This window comes from Talpa occidentalis, unplaced genomic scaffold (genome assembly GCF_014898055.3).
Source record: "Talpa occidentalis isolate TD23 unplaced genomic scaffold, MPIMG_talOcc4v2.1 talOcc4.16, whole genome shotgun sequence".
Taxonomy (NCBI): domain Eukaryota; kingdom Metazoa; phylum Chordata; class Mammalia; order Eulipotyphla; family Talpidae; genus Talpa; species Talpa occidentalis.
The window spans coordinates 66,515,343-66,532,828 of NW_023601653.1; the positions used below are offsets into that span (position 1 = coordinate 66,515,343).

General features: G+C 36.4%; 1 protein-coding gene across 1 annotated transcript; it reads right to left on the reverse strand.

Annotated features, from left to right (window-relative positions):
* Nucleotides 1–234: 234 nt before the first annotated feature.
* Nucleotides 235–10,479, reverse strand: LOC119247015 (natural killer cells antigen CD94-like). The gene is made up of 6 exons (XM_054696773.1): nt 10,347–10,479; nt 4,234–4,326; nt 4,036–4,098; nt 2,537–2,688; nt 1,366–1,469; nt 235–355 (listed from the first exon to the last, which is right to left on the reverse strand). Exons 1-6 carry the CDS (start codon nt 10,477–10,479, stop codon nt 235–237), a joined length of 666 nt encoding a protein of 221 aa, XP_054552748.1.
* Nucleotides 10,480–17,486: the final 7,007 nt, after the last annotated feature.

A 17,486-nucleotide genomic window follows, 5' to 3' on the forward strand; every position in this document is an offset into this window, starting at 1 on the left:
GCCGCCCGCTGCTCCCCTCAGCAGTATACTTCGACAGTCTGCCTGTTCTGTCCCCCGCTCTGCCTCTGGTGAATTCTGCACCCTCCTGCGCTTCTGACCGTGCCCAGTGCTTGTGTGAATGAATAAATAAATCTAAAAAAAAAAAAAAGAAGCAGACAATTGTAATAATATGAGAGGTAAAGCTACCATTCTTGAGGTGGACCTCCATTGCCCACTCCTTCTGCTCACTTCTACCTAAATCAGTTGTTGTTTACAGATATAAAAGTTTTTCTCTGTGCAGCGATCTCTCAAAGTACTGCCACTTGGCCTGTATGCTATGCAATAATTTTGTTCTGCAATATGAGATATTGACAACCTGCAATTAAAAAGAAAAAATGTTAACATTTGGGAAAAGAAATGAGAATTTGGGGGGATGTCGTTTTTATTAAATGACAGAACTTTTCAAAGCATATGAATGATGCAATACATACTGAGATGACATGTGGTTTTTATTCAATAGTGACAATTTTCATGATTTCAGAGTAAAGTATGAAACCTACGTTGTTGTCTCAATAGCTAATAACACAAAGACTGAGTTTTTTGTCTTTGTTTTTTAGTGGATTTGATATATGATATACTTTTCTTCAATTCTGCATATACTATATTAACTAAACTAGTCTAGGAAAACAAGTTAGGGCATGCAATTTGATTGATGCTGAAAATCCCACGTTTATGAAAACGAGATTTTAAAAAACTAAAAATATACTGAAAAGTGCCTCCCTGGTGGCGCAAGGGGCTAAGCACAGCACTATGAAGCAATCCAAAGCCTCAGAAGCGAGTTCCATGCTTGAAGGCAAGGGAGAAACCTACATGGCGCACAGACCTCGCCCCCTCCGCAGTGTATTTCAGTCAGTTTGCCTGTTCTGTTCCCAACTCTGTCTCTGATGAATCCTCTCACCACCCCGCACCTTTGGCCTGTACCCCAGCTCTTGTATGCATAAATAAATAAATCTTTAAAAAAAATATTCAGAAAATAATAACTGAAAATTTGTAAAACAAAGCTGAGAATATTGGGATCCAGCAAAATAAAGAAAATCACGGTTATAATGTTTTCTCTGGACAGTCTCTGAGAATGTTACATCTGTGCACATACATATACCCATTAAAGAGAAAAAAAAACATTGTCACAAGCTCTACTATGGTCATACCACAAATGTTATGTCACTTGAGCATAACATATTTTTCAGATGCAGCTAAGATTGTTATTCTGTTGAATCTAGTTTTTCTGTATGCTCATGGCCAAGGTAGATTATCTTGGCTACATCAGTGGTGAGATAAGAATAAAGTCATAAAGAACAGAGAATCCCTAGACTGGCAACAACTTACAGATCCGGGGAGATTTTAGAGCCATTCTCCCACACCCAGTCACGGTGTTTTTCACTGTAGGTGATTCCAAGCCAGAAATAGTCTCCACTGAATTTCATAAAGTTCTGCTTAGAAACAGAAACAAACAAACTGACCTAATTAAATCTACTCTGGGGTAACATATTTTTTAAAAGTAAGTGTCCAACATCAGATTTAGCCTTTCAATCACACAAACTGAAAGCATTTATGTTTGGTTTAGGAGGTAGTCACATGTCTTATATACCTTCACATAACACGCCCATCCACTTACAGAAAAAAATACCACAAAATCTCACATCTAGACAGAATGAAAATCATTACAAATGGAGTTTAGCATTTTCAAAAAACACTTTCTTTGTAAGGAGAACATTCAAATTTGATTCTATATCAGTGACTTAGGGGATAAATTTTGCTGTTATAATCTCAACCTATGTCCAGCATATATTCTGCATGGGATGAGAAAAATGTTTCACTTTTTCTTAAGAATCGGATATGTTTTATGATCATATATTTCATATTCATTCCACCTCCCAAAATGATGCCAAAATATTCAGAATTACAAAACAAATTATCAGCCCTCCCTGTGGTGCAGCAGGATGAGCACCACACTGTGAAGCTGTCTGCAGCGCCAGTTCAATTCCCAGCCAGCCAGGGAGAAACCCACATGGCGTGGCAGACCTCTTCTGCCTCACCCACTGCTCCCTCAGCAGTGCTTTTGGTCCTTCTGCCTGTTCTGCTCCCCGCTCTGTCTCTGGTGAATTCTCTCACCCTCTCGCGCCTCTGACTGTACCCCAGTTCTTGTATAAATAAATCGTTAAAGTAAATAAATAAATAATCAATTGAAGATGAAAAATTACAAATATTTAGTTGTGTTCTTAAATAAAATAAACCTACAATATCTTTAAATTTTCTCTAAAATAGTTCTTGTATTTTATTTGACATTTGTCTTGAATTCTCATCTAACAACACAAATCATTGACAAATTTCATGGAGATTTTATAATGGTTGTTTCAAGTTATAGGATATTAGTAAATCATCAGTTAAAAAAAATCCGATACTATCTGATTAAAGACTTAAATCAAATTATTCAGTTCCTTGAGATGGTACATTTTCCCAGACCAAAACACATATATGGCCAGAATTAAATACATGCCAATTCATCTTTGTTGTGCATCTGAAGTAGAGCAGAATTCCTTGAAGCACAGAAATGTCTACTTTCTTCCCAAGTTTTCGATTCATGGGAAATAAAGTAACAGGTACACCGATAGCCAACCCATTTTTCTTGGCAAGAACTGTTTCCAGAGTCTAAAAGAAAAATAACACACAGCTGTTTACAGTGGAGATTATATTTCAGTGCTCTATACTCATTGAAAAATTATTTGTAATCTATTCATTTTTTTCTACAAAATTTTTGAAAATCTGACTATGAAGTTGAATATTCTAGATACAGCTAAAAATATTTTTCTGTTGAACCTGCTCTTTTTTCTGTAGTCTGGAGTAAATAGATCTAAGAGTGCATTAGATCCTAGAGATCTTTAAAGGACCAGTGTTGTGGCATATTTCCTGGAAAATAAAAAATTTTGTATGTCGAAAGAATTCTGATATGTGTGCTGGGTATTTTATTTTATAAAGAAAGATACAAAAAAAAATTAGTTTAAAGTCTCATCCTACAGTTTACACTGTAGTATCCTGAATATTTACCATCCTCAGTGACAAAAGTCATGACACATGGTAGGGACTCAAATTGTAGCCAAATGAGTGGTGCTGGCATGTGACTACAATGAGGGGGTGAGAAGGGGTATGAAATTAGAAGATGAAGATCAAAGGATATAAACTTCCAGTTAGAACATGAATAAATTCTAAGTATCTAATGTGCAACATTGTGAAAACAGGTAATATTACTCTAATATATACTTATAATTTGCAATAAAGATTAGATCTTAATTTTTTCAACACAAAAAGAAATGGTAATTATGAGATGTAATAGAGGTGTTAGCTGATACTATGGTGCCATCATATCACAATGTTTATCAAATTAACACTTTGTAAGTCTTAAATATGCATGATATTCTATGCCAATTGTATTCCAGTGAGCAGGAAAAGAAACTGAAGGGCAAAGACATAAACATGAAATGAGATATGATCACAGAAAATGCAAAGACAACATGGAAAACATTTGGATAAAATACATTCAAAAATGAATTTTGAGCTGGTTTTCAGGGGATAAATAGGATTTAGAGCTTAAGACATGAGGCACTAAATTCTGAGTCACAGAAGATAAAGAAACAAAGGTAAAGAGACAGAAATTAATAGTTTATGAGCAAACACTGCAAATTAATTAAGATTAGCTGGGAGAAGTACTGCAACTCAGTTTTGATTTTTTTTACTACAATGTGAACACTCATGCAGGAAAAATTAGGTCACTTCAGGCTAGTGTTAATTTTACATTTTAATATCAATATATAAATAATGCATTCAATGTAATATAATCATTCTAATATTAGAGAAAAATGAAATGAGACTATCTTATAGTTATTAGGTCAACTTGTGTAACTAGATTAGAAGATTCCTTAATTAGTTTGTGTGAGCAAAACAGGAAATTATCTATTTCATCCTCTACCAGTCCCAAGGTTTATAAAATATGGAGCCTACCTTCCTGGAATTCAGTGGTGGTTCTTGGAGAAACTGTTGGCTCACTACTTGGTTTATACACATCTATAAAAATGATTAGAAACTATTAGACACAAGTTTGAAAATATTAAAATATTGCAAATTTTTAAATAAAACATTTATTGTAAAGCTGCTTATCAAAGTTTTGAATATTATATAGATTTGTCAAGAAAAACTTACGGGTTTTCAACACAATTCCCAAAATAGCCACCAACGAAAGGCATATTACTCCTAAGATCCCAGAAATCCATCTCCACTGAGTGGTCTGAAAAGCTGAAGGAAAAGGGAGGTAGGGTAATAACTTCAGGGAAAAACACAGAAGTTCTTAAAAGCAGGAACTAGAAGGGGAGAACCCAAAACATTTTTTGGCCTGCTGTATAATATAATATAATTTTCCAGTGAAAAACTGGAAAATGAAGACAAGCTATTGAAAACTTCAAGCAACTCCAAAACTTATTCCTCTGTAAATTTCCCTTACTTTTTTTTTCGTTTTCACAAAATCCATATTAGTGATGTGGATTAACCAGATTTTTTTTTCTTTTTTTTTTTCTCTTTGGCATAGAAATATGAAGATCTAGAGTAAGAGGAGCTCAACAGACACAAAGTTATGTTTTTGGTCTTCATAGCAAACACCAATTTTTATTTTCTTAAGAAATAGCACAAGAAGTATAATTCCCAGTAAGCAGAAAAGTTAAGACTCATTAATAATGTTATTTATTCAAGGTATCAAAGCTAGTAGGTATCGAACTCAGAAGTATAATGAGTTTGCCAGGTCGCATAGTCTTTCATATAACGTGTTATCATTGTGAAAATAATACTTGCTGAAAGTGTGCCCTTCTTAAATTAATTGTAATGCAGTCCCTGTTCTGATAAATGTCAGACTGTTCATAATTCTGTAGATATTGCATGGGGAAGAAAAGGCATAAGATACCCTGGACCTGGTATGATGAGAGGCTCCCCAACAAATGCAGGGTGACACCACAGTGACCTGCATTTATTTTACATACTATGAATGGTAATACATAAGCAACCATTGGTTATAAGGCACAGAATTTTCTCAATCCCCAAATTACTTTCTTATAGGCATTTCCCAAAAACAATTGAACATTAGAAGATTCTGCATTAACACTGGCACATTTCCTAAGAATGTTGTCATTATCAGCCTAATTTGTCAAATTGTTCATCTGGGTGCCTTAGGATGTCAAAACAAAATCTTGAATTTTTATAAATTGAAGCATCAGCATTAATGTTTGGCATTCTCCACTTATTTCCCTGCTCAAATTGTGTTGCTCATAATTGAATCATGTAACTTGACCCTCTAAGTATTTAGTGCTATCCTTGTCAGAAACCATCCTTTTACCTTTAGAGAAGTTTCGCAAAATAATTTCTGGTACAGAATGAAGAATCAGAGAAATAAAAGTCATCATAGACAAAACCTAAAAATCTCATGTGTTTCCCAGCTCCATCCTGAAATAATCAATATCCATGGCATATATTTCCTGGATGGGTTTTATTTTTTAATTGTATAGTAGGGGCTGAACGTACCTGCCATGAGGAGGGGTGCTCCGGGTCAATACATGGAAGGCTCGCTTGTTCCAGAATCTCCGGGTGGGATCATAGAATCAGCTGAAGGCTTAGGAACCCAAACGCTGTGTAAAAAGAAAGTTAAAAGAACAAGGAAAATTGTGTATTTAAATAATAATCTAAATCACCTATGTATTTGGTGAGAATGGACGAACAGTGTGAATCAAAAGTAGCAAAATCACCAGCTTCTAAATGTTCCGGAACCACAATACAGGAAATTATCACAGTACCTGCCCTGCGCCTCCCTTTGTTTATGATAAAAGGTCAGAGTGAGATTTTTTTTTTTAATGTTTGGACATCAAATGATTTTTACAAATTATTTTAAAACCATTCAAAAATAGAGGAGCATGGGCAAACCTATGTATATTAGCCTTAATATAATAAAATTCCACAAATAATATATCCCTCTTTTAAAAATAAGTAACATCTATATTTACATTGTTCTAACATCGACTAAAAACACTTAGCATATATAATCACTTTTATCTCTGAAACTGATTTAATAATGAAGATCCATAATTATACTCATTTTACCAGTGAGAAAATTAAGCAACTTGATCGAACTAAGCAACTTGTCAAAGAAACTGATCTGAAATCAGGCAGTATTTCTCCAAGACACATTCAATATATTTAAATCAAGCCATCTTTCTCTGTGTCTAAACATTTTGTGGATTTTCATTTTGTTTACGAAGAACGGATGGTATTTCCATATTTATTTGTGCTTTTACTTGCCTCCTTAAGTCAGCCAGGGAAGAAAAAGAATAAAAAGGTAGAACTACAGTCACCTCCCATTACTGTTCCATACACACACACACACACACACACACACACACTCTACAATTGCCTCAGCTACTGTGAGCCCACATTCAGTTCCTCATTCAGATTTTGAAATCTGTGTAGCTAGAACAAATTCATATTAACCCTCATGTGTTCTGTTTATGTTCCTCATCCTTGCGCAGCTCTCTGAGACTCATCACCATCTTATGGATACAAATTACAGTGACCTGTGGGTTAGACACACAGGTTGAAATCAGTTGGGGCCCAATTTGGATACGGGAGTGGCATCCATTTTACAGAAAGCAAAATATATAATAAAGATTATCTCAAGGAAATTTTCAGATACTAAAAATCTAGAAGGATGAAGATTGGAAAATTGTACCTCCTTTTCAAATATTGTTGTGTTTATATTTATTTTACTTCAGGTAGGTTTTTATGAATAAGCCTATCATTGATCTACATATTTGGATTTACTTTAATAAACAGTAAATCTGAGAGTGAATTTCTTGTGTACCAAGTGTAATGAATTAGGGAATATATTTATGGATGACATTCTTTAAGTCCAGAATCAGCAAGAAAATAAAATTATCAAGATGAGCAGTATCTTCCATGAGCTTTATCTGAAAACATTTATTACATAAATCATTTCTGAATTTACCACCACTGACATGGAAAAGACATTATGTTAAAATATAAGAGAAATTGACATGTAGCTGAGACATAAGAAGGAAAGGAAAATGAGGACAGCTAGTGCTAACAAGGAAGAACAAATACACTGTCTTCTGTTAACTTCTGGGCTTTGCTTTCACTTTTTATTTTGAAATGAATATAGATTGACAGAAAGCAGTGACAATACCACAGCACAGGGAGCTCTCTTGCACCATTTACTCAATTTTCTCTAATAAAAAAACCTTACACAACTAGAGCCCAATGTCAAAAACAGGACTTTTACATCAGTACAATCAGATTTCACTAGTTTTACATACATGCATGTGCTTGAGTGTATATATGTGTCTGTGTGTACACAATTTAACAAATTTTATTACATGTCTAAACTCATGGATCCATCGTCACATAATCCCTGTTTTTATATTTTAGAAAACATATTACCAGCAATTATTTTGTTACTCTGAAGTATTATTGTTAAAAACCAGGTAAATGATTTATTTCCTTTGCTTACAGTTTCCTTTAATGAGTTGGTTCTTCTTAAGAGAATTTTAACACCTTACTGGGCACACATTAGAGCCCCTGCTGTGCTAAATGTGCATGTCTTACAACCTCAGAGAAGAATTTTGGCTTCCACTATTTCATTGATGTAGAATTGTATAATATACCAGAAATTCGGTATGTGCAATGTTTTCTTTAATGTGAGGATTCCACAAGTATGTATGCTCTATAAATCATTTATGCTTGAATATCTGAATATCCTTGACCTAGTGTTAAAGCTCTTGACATTTTTTTAAATCAGGTCTTGCCCTGTCCTTCTACAGTGTAGAGATGATGATTTTGCAGCTCCAAATTAAAAGCAGAAAGACAACTCTTTTCCATCAAGAGAAATAAACACATAAACATTAAAATCAGAGTGACAAATAATTCTTCTTCAAATTCAGGAATAGCTCATTAAGACCTCAATACAAGATATAAAAACAATGTGGAAATTGTGGATATATTTAGTTCTTTCATGGTCCTTGACATGACCTTATGTCTATTTTATAAAATGAGATTCTACACAGAAAATGAAACATCCGAATAATAGCTACCTAGTTGGTGATATATATTTTAGATAAAAGTTGGCATTCTCCAATTGTTTATGGTAGAGCAATGTTTATAAATCCACAAGAAAGCATATAACATGCTTCAAAATTTCTTAATTTTGAGCCTTAAAGCACATCTTTTCTCACTAACAAGTACATCACATGGACTGAAGTGAGAACCTCAAGTAGGCGCTGCAAAGAGCTTGCTGGCTGCACTGTGGCTTTGCAACCCCTTGAAGCTGGAAATAGTTTCTATGTGGTGAGTGTTGAGGACCTTTGGGTATTAGTTGATAAGTTGGTCACTTGTTAATGTCTAAAGCACAGATATTTTACTGAGTATCATTGAAAAGGCACTGAGCCACTTTATTGGCCTCTAGGCAAAACCATTACATTGTAAAATGCTATGGCCCGTATATCTTTATATGAATTAGGCAAAAAGAAAAGAACAGGGTAGTAAAAGGTCTTCTCAAGAATTTAAGATGCCTCACTACCCAAACAGGATACTGTTCAGATCAGTAACAATCTGTCAGTCTTGAAGACTTTTTATTAACTCTCATTCCTGGTTAGGGAATGTACCCATTCCCAAGCTGTGATTCAGCAGGTAGGACTGTATGACAGGTAGAGAGATAGATAAGGATATCTAATATATGACGCTAACAACTTTGGCATTAAATAATCTGGATAAAGGGTTTACATCAATCTTTCATTGGTACTACTTTTTCAGGCATGGTTGAATCTGAAATTATGTCAAAAACTAAAACAAGTAAACAAAAAACTGCAGTTCCACTTGAAGCCATTTTCTCTAGATACTACACTAATATATCATTATATACATCTAATAAATCATGAAATCTGATTTGCAAGTATTGGAGTAAAACTATGTATATGTGCGTTAAGTGTGTGTGTGTGTGCATGTATGTGTGTATTAGCCATCATAACTCATCACCTCCATTACTCTGAGGTCTGCAATTTTGACCAATTGCAAAAGCTTGACTTTTTTGAATATTTAAATATTTAAATGTGTGCTGTTAATTTTATCCTAAAAATAAAAATTTTACTTCCATTTATTTCAGAGGAGCCATGCTTCTTTCGTGTCTATAGCAATGAAGGTACTGGAAGATTTGAACATCTGTGGCCCCAGGTCCCCTGGTGTCTGGCAGTCCTGTGTGTGATTGTGAAGGGGGAAGAGCAGGAAGCTTCCTTCTGTTGTGGATCAATTTGGGAACTTTAAAGATTGAGAGTAACCTGAAGATGGCGAAGTTCGTCTCACAGTCTTCAATCTGTGTATTTTCTGTGTCTCTCCTTCCCCACAATTGTATCCCACCATTTCTACCCCACCCCGGAATTCTGGGGATCCAGCCCCTTCATGTTCATTCCAACACAAGAACTTTCCACTTGCTGCTTCTTTGTCTCTGTGAAATGCTCCTAGTTCTGGATCCTTATTTTTTTTTTGTTAATGTTATTCATTTCTCAGCTTTCTCCCTAAATATTACTGTTCAGAAAGTCTTCACTAATTTTTCCTAAACCAGGTCTTTATTTTATTCTCCTTTGCCCGCTTGTAAGAACTTATTTTATTTATATTATGTATTATTAATTTATTTAGTAATGTCACTCCTGCCTCTACTTCATAAGCATCATGAAAACAAACACAGCTCTTTAATTTGTACAAGTGTCTGCTCTAGTGCTTAAAGTTCAGTGTGTGACCAGTGGCAGTAAAATTCCTTGTTTGTGAATGAAGTAAATTCTGTTTACTTTTCTTTTATATATATATATTTAAAGGGCAGGTTTATTAGAGAAGGGATGAAACAGTTAAAGACACTTGCATAGACACAAGCAGGCAGGAAGAGCTGCCCCAGAAGGGACAGGTTTCTGAGAGAGGCCTATATGGTTGCAGGCAGGAAGGCTGCTGCCCTGCAGAGGGGGAGAGTTGGTGAAAAGTGACACCTGCATAGTCACAGATGGACAGTGGTATTGCTGTCAATTCTCTTTACTTTTCTCACTGAGGGCAGACTATGCATTTTCAAACTCTGTGTACTTTGTGTGGTGAACAAATTTGAAATGTCTCCTGACAGGCTAGAAACATTTTTTATCCATTATCTTACCTTATAATTTTCTAGAGATTTATTTTATCAGGTAATTTTGTCTTCTTCCCTGAGCATTCATTCCTCCCATAGATACCATCATGAGACACAGGAAGCTTGGTCTTGTACAGATCCATTAACATGAGTATGTGACTACAGTGACAAGAGTTACTTTGAAGGTACTGGAAGATTTGAACATCTGGAAATTTCTTAATATCTCTGTCCAGCATGGAGGATTTTATTTCATATTTTGTTCCCAATAGTGGTCCTTCACATTCCTTATTTCTTTGTATAATTTATGTTATTAATAAGGTGTTTATTTTATTTTTACTATTAAATAGATGAATCAAAAGAATAATAAATGAAATTCAATGTATAATGACATTGATTTTTAGCTAAGTAAATATTCACAGTTGAAGTCATCACAACGGGAAATCTTAGATGTCCACTTTCTGATCTGATGTTAATAGACTGTCTTCTTACAGATACAGTAGCCATTACTTTGGCAATCTTCAGCAATTACCCAGAGATAATTTATATGTATGCATTCATTGTCAGTACTGTTATGTTCTAGAATTTCAAGCCTAGAAGAGAAAATAATTTCCATTAAATTCTGAATATTTTATATAACATTATTGTTTTAAGACCGATAATATTTTTATAAACTCATGAAAAAACAGAAATACTATTTTTCCTAGTCCTTCAACAGGCAAATAACAAATAGGTTGTATCTTCTAAAATCTAATATTTTCCAGTTGGGATGTTACCAAAGTTTTTAGTTGTGGCAATAATCTCTATGACCTCAGGCAATTTCAGAGTGTATTCCATTTTCACTAGGGTTTACAGATTGCCTTTATACATTATATATAATATATATATATATACACTTAAACATTTGATAAACATAAAACACATTTTAGTGTTTATATAGCACAATAAAATTGTAGTAAATCATCAATAAAAATAGATTATTTTCTGAAAAAAGATGGTTTGATCCATCGAAAGTAAAGAAATCCTTATGACAGAAAGGCAATTATTTCAAATGATCAAATATTTTTATATATCAAAGGGAATAAAAGTAATTTAGGAAATGTCCATCAAAAATGTATTATGATTCCTGAAGTTATCACATGATAACTACAAGAAAGTGAAACATTAGAAATGAAAATGCAGTCACTTAGAATTTTAGGTAAATGTGAAGTTTTAATTTAAACACAGAGCTGTCTGAGAAAATCATATTCTTTAAGTGTGGAAAAATTGGAAGAAGATGTGCATAATATACTCATAAGATCTCATAGGAGAAAGTATATATTTTATTTTTTTAAAGATTTATTTATTTATGCATACAAGAACTGGGGTACAGGCCAGAGGTGTGGGAGGTGAGAGGATTCACCTTAGACAGAGCAGGGAACAGCACAGGAAGATTGACTGAAGTACATTGCTGAGCGGAGCAGTGGGCGAGGAGAGGTCTGCTGCACCATGTGGGTAGCTCCCTGGCCAGCCAGGGATCAAACTCGTGCTGCAGAGGCTGTGGACAGCCTCATAGAATGTGTCTTAACCCCTTGCACCACCAGGGAGCCCCAGAAAGCATATATTTTAATTAGATTTCTTATTTAAAGATATACCAGTGCTTCCCTGGTGGCGCAAGGGGTTAAGATGCAACCTATGACGATATCTGCAGCCTTCGCAGCACAAGTTTGATCCTCTGGCCAGGCTGCTACCCACATGGCGCAGCAGACCTCTCCTGACTCGCCCGCTGCTCCCCTCAGCAGAGGATTTCACTTAGTCTGCCTGTTCTGTTCCCCACTCTGTCTCTAGTGAATCCTCTCACCCCCCACACCTCTGTCCTGTACCCCAGTTCTTGTATGCATAAATAAATAAATCTTTAAAAAACTAAATATATATCAGAGATTGATTTATTGTTAAGAGTCAGGGAGAGGGCCTCCCTGGTGGCGCAGCGGTTGAGCGCTGGGTTGCGAAGCTGCCCGCAGCCTCTGCAACCGGTTCGATCCCCGGCTGCTCCCCAGCCACCAGAGGAGGGTCCCACATGGCGCGCAGACCTCTCCTGCCGCCCGCTGCTCCCCTCAGCAGTGTACTTCGGTCCTTCTGCCTGCTCTGCTCCCCGCTCTGGCTCTGGTGAATTCTCTCACCCTCCCACGCTTCTGACTGTACCCAGTGCATGTATAAACCAAACAAACAAACAAATAATAAATAAATAAGACATGCCTCTAGAAAATTTAAAAAAAAAAAAAAAAGAGTCAGGGAGAAGAAAAGGAAGAAGGAATGAATGTAAGATACTATCTTCGTGGAGTTATTTTTATGTGCCAGAGACCTTCTACAAACTGAAATTATCATGAAGATATTTTTTCACAACTACCCTTTGAAGTATGCTCTTATTTGTCTTATTGTTATATGTGATGGCACAGAAGCTGGAACACAAATTGTTAGAATAATTTAAGTCTTAGAATAAGCCTAATATCACTGAAGTGGCAGGGCCAAGATGTCAGTCCAGGAAGGTTAGCTTCAGAGTCTGTGCTATTAATTCCTCACCACACAAAACTGTGGAATTGAAGACAGGGAAACCAGAGTGTTGATATTTCATTTTTTCCCAAAGGTCTTGCTAATCTAAATTTTATATGTCATGACTTCCCTGATCACATTGTGAAAAACAGAGAAAATCATATAGGGATGGGCTTATAGGTTAATTTTTTTTCTCTTTTAATTATGTTTATTGATGTTACATTGATTTACAATACTGCATGTGTTTTAGGTGTATAAGTTCAAACCTCTATAAATATATGTTAGCACATCATGCCCACCACCAAAGTACCTATTGTGGGTCTGCTAGACTTAAGCGGCTGCTAGATTTAAGTGGCCTGTTCCGCCACCATCATGGTTAGCTGCAGTTCTGCATTCCCATACAAAGGTCAGAACTGCCCAGTCACAGTCATTTGAGTCAAACCTTACAAGGTGCCTTTCAAATCAATCAAGGGCAGAAAGCTTGATTACTCTGGGAAGGGTATGCATCAGGAGGTATGACCGGGAACGCCCGGGGGGCTGAGGACAGATGCATAAACTTACTCCTGACTCATACATCATGAGGTATGACCGGGAATGCCCAGGGGGCCGAGGACCGATGTATGAGATGTATGACAAGAGACCCCAGAAGCTGACCAGTGGAATGCCCTGCTGATAAGATTAGGACCATGGCCGGGGGTCTGGGGTCTAGTTTCAATGACAACACTTGGTCATCAAGCTGATAACATGGTCAGCAGACTCATGTCTCCCCAAGCCCTAGATGACATTCCTGAGTTTCACCCATCCTTTTCTCCTTGTCCTCCTAACACACGTAGCTTGATGCTGTATGATTATTCTATCAATGAAAATGGCCAGGATCTTGCTCTCAGCAGCATCCAGCCTGTTCCATGACTCCCGTCTCTGTCAGTGTGGTGATACCTGACACAACAACCCATAATCTTCCACCATGGCTCCCTGAGCCCCTTTCCCCCTTTGCTCCTGCCCCCACCCCTTTCTGGTAGCCTCAGTTCTGCAGTCAGATCTCAAGGGTTTGCTTTGTTTTGGTTCAGTCTGTTTATTTGCTTTGTTTTCAATATGAGTGAAATAATCCAGTATTTGTCTTTCTCCTTCTGACTTATTTTGCTTAGCATAATCTCATCCATGGTATTTATTTTTGAAAGATTTATTTATTTATGCAGACAAGAACTGGGGTGTAGGCCAGCGTTGCAGAGGGGGATGAGCAGCGAGCAGAACAGGTGAATCTACTGAAATACACTGCTGAGGGGAGCAGCGTGCAAGACAAGCGAGGTCTGCTGTGCCATGTGGGTCAGCTCCCTGGCCAGGCATGAAACTCATGCTGCAGTGGTTGGTGATAGCTTGATAGCACTGTGTCTTTAACCCCTGAGCCACTTATTGGGATGGGCTTATAGTGATTGAATAAAACAATCAATAAATAGGAACTAGGGATACAAAGAGAAAATATAAATTATAAAGCACAAAACATAAAGCTTAAACATGGGGATGAACTTTAAATGAAAAATATAGTGAATCAGAATCTTAGTTTGTTATTGATGGAACTGAAAGTTTCAGTTATTTTGTATTAACATCTTAGAAGAATTTTATTTTTATATTCAAATCATTTTGTTTGTCTAATTTTTTCATAGGGAGTCAGAAGTTTTATCTTTCACCACCACATTCAACTATTGAAGGTCTGACTTCACAATGTATGAGGAAGTCCACACTTTCTATACCACGGTGAAGATATCTGCATTTAGGGCCTCCCTGGTGGCGCAGGGGTTAAAGACAGCACTATTAAGTTACTGCCAGTCACTACAATATGAGTTTGATCCCTGGCTTGCCAGGGAGGTGACCCACATAGCGCAGTAGACCTCTCCTCTCTTGCCCACTGCTCCCCTCTGCAGTGCATTTCGGTCGTCTGCCTGTTCTGCTCCCCAGTCTATCTGTGGCAAGTCCTCTCACCCTCCCATGCCTCTGGACTGTACCCCAGCTCTTATATAAAAATAAACAAAAATCTTTCAAAAAATAAAAATTAAATTAAATTAAAGACAATATCTGTAGTGAGCTATATCACCACAGTGCAAGGGATTGCAAACTGTGCTATTTTTTATAATTTTCAAAATGTCTTTGTATACCTCCCACATCTAGATACCCTAATGAAATCATCTGAGTTGAAGTGTAGTAATCTTCGTAAGAATGTAATGTATTGAATAATGTCCCCTAAAATGGATGTCCACCCAGAGCCTCAAAACGTGACATTATCTACAAATAGCTTCTTTGTGCATGGAAGTAAACATTTAGATGAAATCTTACTGGATAAGGACCTAAATCCAATGAGAGCATCCTTATAAGAGAAATGTCCACAGAAAGAAACAGAGAAGAAGCAATGTGAGGTTGAAGGTGTATATTTGGGTTTTTTGTTGTTGTTGTTGTTTGTTTTTTTTTTAAGATTTATTTATGCATACAAGAACTGGGGTACAGGTTAGAGGTGCGGAGGGTGAGAGGATTCACCAGAGACAGAGAGGGGGGAAGAACAGGCAGACTGACTGAAATACATTCCTGAAGGGAGCAGAGAACAAGACAGGAGAGGTCTGCTACACCATGTGGGTAGCTCCTTGGCAGACCAGGGGATCGAACTCGTGCTGCAGAGGCTACAGACAGCCTCATAGTGCTGTGCTTAACCCTTTGCACCACTAGGGTGGCCCCTGAAGGTATATAATTGGATGAACCAGGGACCACCAGACCACTAGTCAGCATCTCAGTGATGCCAGTAATTTATTATCTTCCATTTTCACTGAGGTTTGCTTTATTTCCTTCATATGTTGGTATTTTGATAAACATTTTCTACAACATATACCATATAAAAAAAATAATGTATGTACCATACAACAATGATTTTTTTTTTATTACCTAACATGTTTCCCCTAGAAAAATTTCAGCTAGCTCCACACGAGAAAAGAACTTCCAAAGGAACCAAATCAACAATTACCTTGACTTCAGGCTTCTGCCTTCTGAACTATGAAGAAAAGAGTTCTGTTGTGGTAAGCCACCTAGTTTGTGGTGTATAACAAATACAGATACAGTTTGTGGCAACAAATACAAAAACATTAGGTGAGTCTTTGAGAGGGTGAGAAAAACTTCAAGAAAATCTCTTTGTGAGCACGTCTTGGAATCAAACAAACATTAAAATTAAAATGACAGGGCCTCCCCTGGTGGCGCAGGCAGTTGAGCGCCACTCTATGAAGCTGACTGTAGCTTCTGCAGCACCGGTTTGATCCCAGCCTACCCACATGGTGCAGCAGACCTCTCCTGTAGCGCCCATTACTCCTCTCAGCAGTGTATTTCGTCAGTCTGCCTGTTCTGTTCCTGGCTCTGTCTCTGGTGAATCCTTTCACCTTCCCGCACATCTGGCCTGTACCCCGGTTCTTGCATAAATAAATAAATATTTAAAAAAATTTTAAAAAGATTAAAATGACAACTGATATGTACTCTTGAAAGCTTTAACAAGTTTATTTAATCTGCTTTTAATGAACTGTAGAATGATAGACCTCCCCTTTTCCTGGGCACCACCCTGTTAAAATACCTCAATTATAAAACTGATGAGCAGTCTAAATCAGTTATGAAAATTAAATGTTTAGGCTGGTACTATAATCTTTCACTTCCTTCCTTCTATTTATCTTGTCTTTTCCTGGTTGATTTATTATGGCTACTTCTGTTATGTAATCTAATATATGTGCACAAGCACAGTAAATATTGACATTTGGAAGAATATAAGATATTCTAATTTAGAATTTAAAATAGTTAGAGACTTACTTGTCCAGAGTAAGATCTGTGCCATCGAGCCAAACCCATTTTTGTCGTTTGCTGTTGTAGGATAAACTGATGAAAAACTTTTTTTGACGCATTTCACACTGCATCTTTGCCAATATCAATACAAAATTCTACAGAGAGGAAAATAAATCAGAAAGTAAAAATTTCCCTGAGAAAAGAAGCATTATTTTTTAATATCTTTATTTCATTTATAACTTTCCTTTTAGACTCTGTTCTATGATATGCAAAGAAAATGGAAGGATTAACTTAGAGTCTTTAGAAATGACTGCTTGTCAACTGCTAATCACTCTTTTATCCATGAGCAATATTTTTTGTCTACATTATACTTCAGTCATTTTCTTTGATTCCTGGGTTGTAAAAATAATAAGTCACTAAGACTAGACATTAAAGAAATAGATCAAAAAAAAAAAAAAAGAAATAGATCATAATTAGCCAACATAATAATTAGTGACACATGCCACATGATTAGAAATACGGTATCAAAGGAGAAGAAATAGCAGAGTTTTATCAGGTCACAGTGAGCCCACAATATTTTCCAAAGGGACTGTCTACTAAGCTAAAATCTTAAAAATCAGGATGCATTAACCAAGAGATTTGTGGTGAGAGATGGAGGGGATAAAATATGTCACAGGCACATGAAAAAACAATTTGAAAAACAAAGACATGAAGGAGCACAGGGTCTTTAAGGATGTAAAGAAGTTCATGAACACAAACCCGGGGCAGGCTGATCTAGAGCAGGTGCTGGGGGGTTCTTAGTAATAGAGGAGGCCAGGATAACAGGCAGGAATCAGGTTACACATTAATACACAGATAATTTGCACTTTATATTAAGAACTAAGAAAAACCATTCAAGCATTATTAAAGTTAACTC

Excerpts from the sequence above, each read along its gene's own strand:
- LOC119247015 (XM_054696773.1), bottom strand. The coding sequence starts at position 10,479 with ATGCTGGACAGAGATATTAAGAAATTTCCAGATGTTCAAATCTTCCAG. Across the intron at positions 4,099-4,233 it reads GGGAATTGTGTTGAAAACCC|ATGTGTATAAACCAAGTAGT; the intron begins GTAAGTTTTTCT and ends TCATTTTTATAG. Across the intron at positions 356-1,365 it reads TCTAAAATCTCCCCGGATCT|GTTGTCAATATCTCATATTG; the intron begins GTAAGTTGTTGC and ends TTTTAATTGCAG.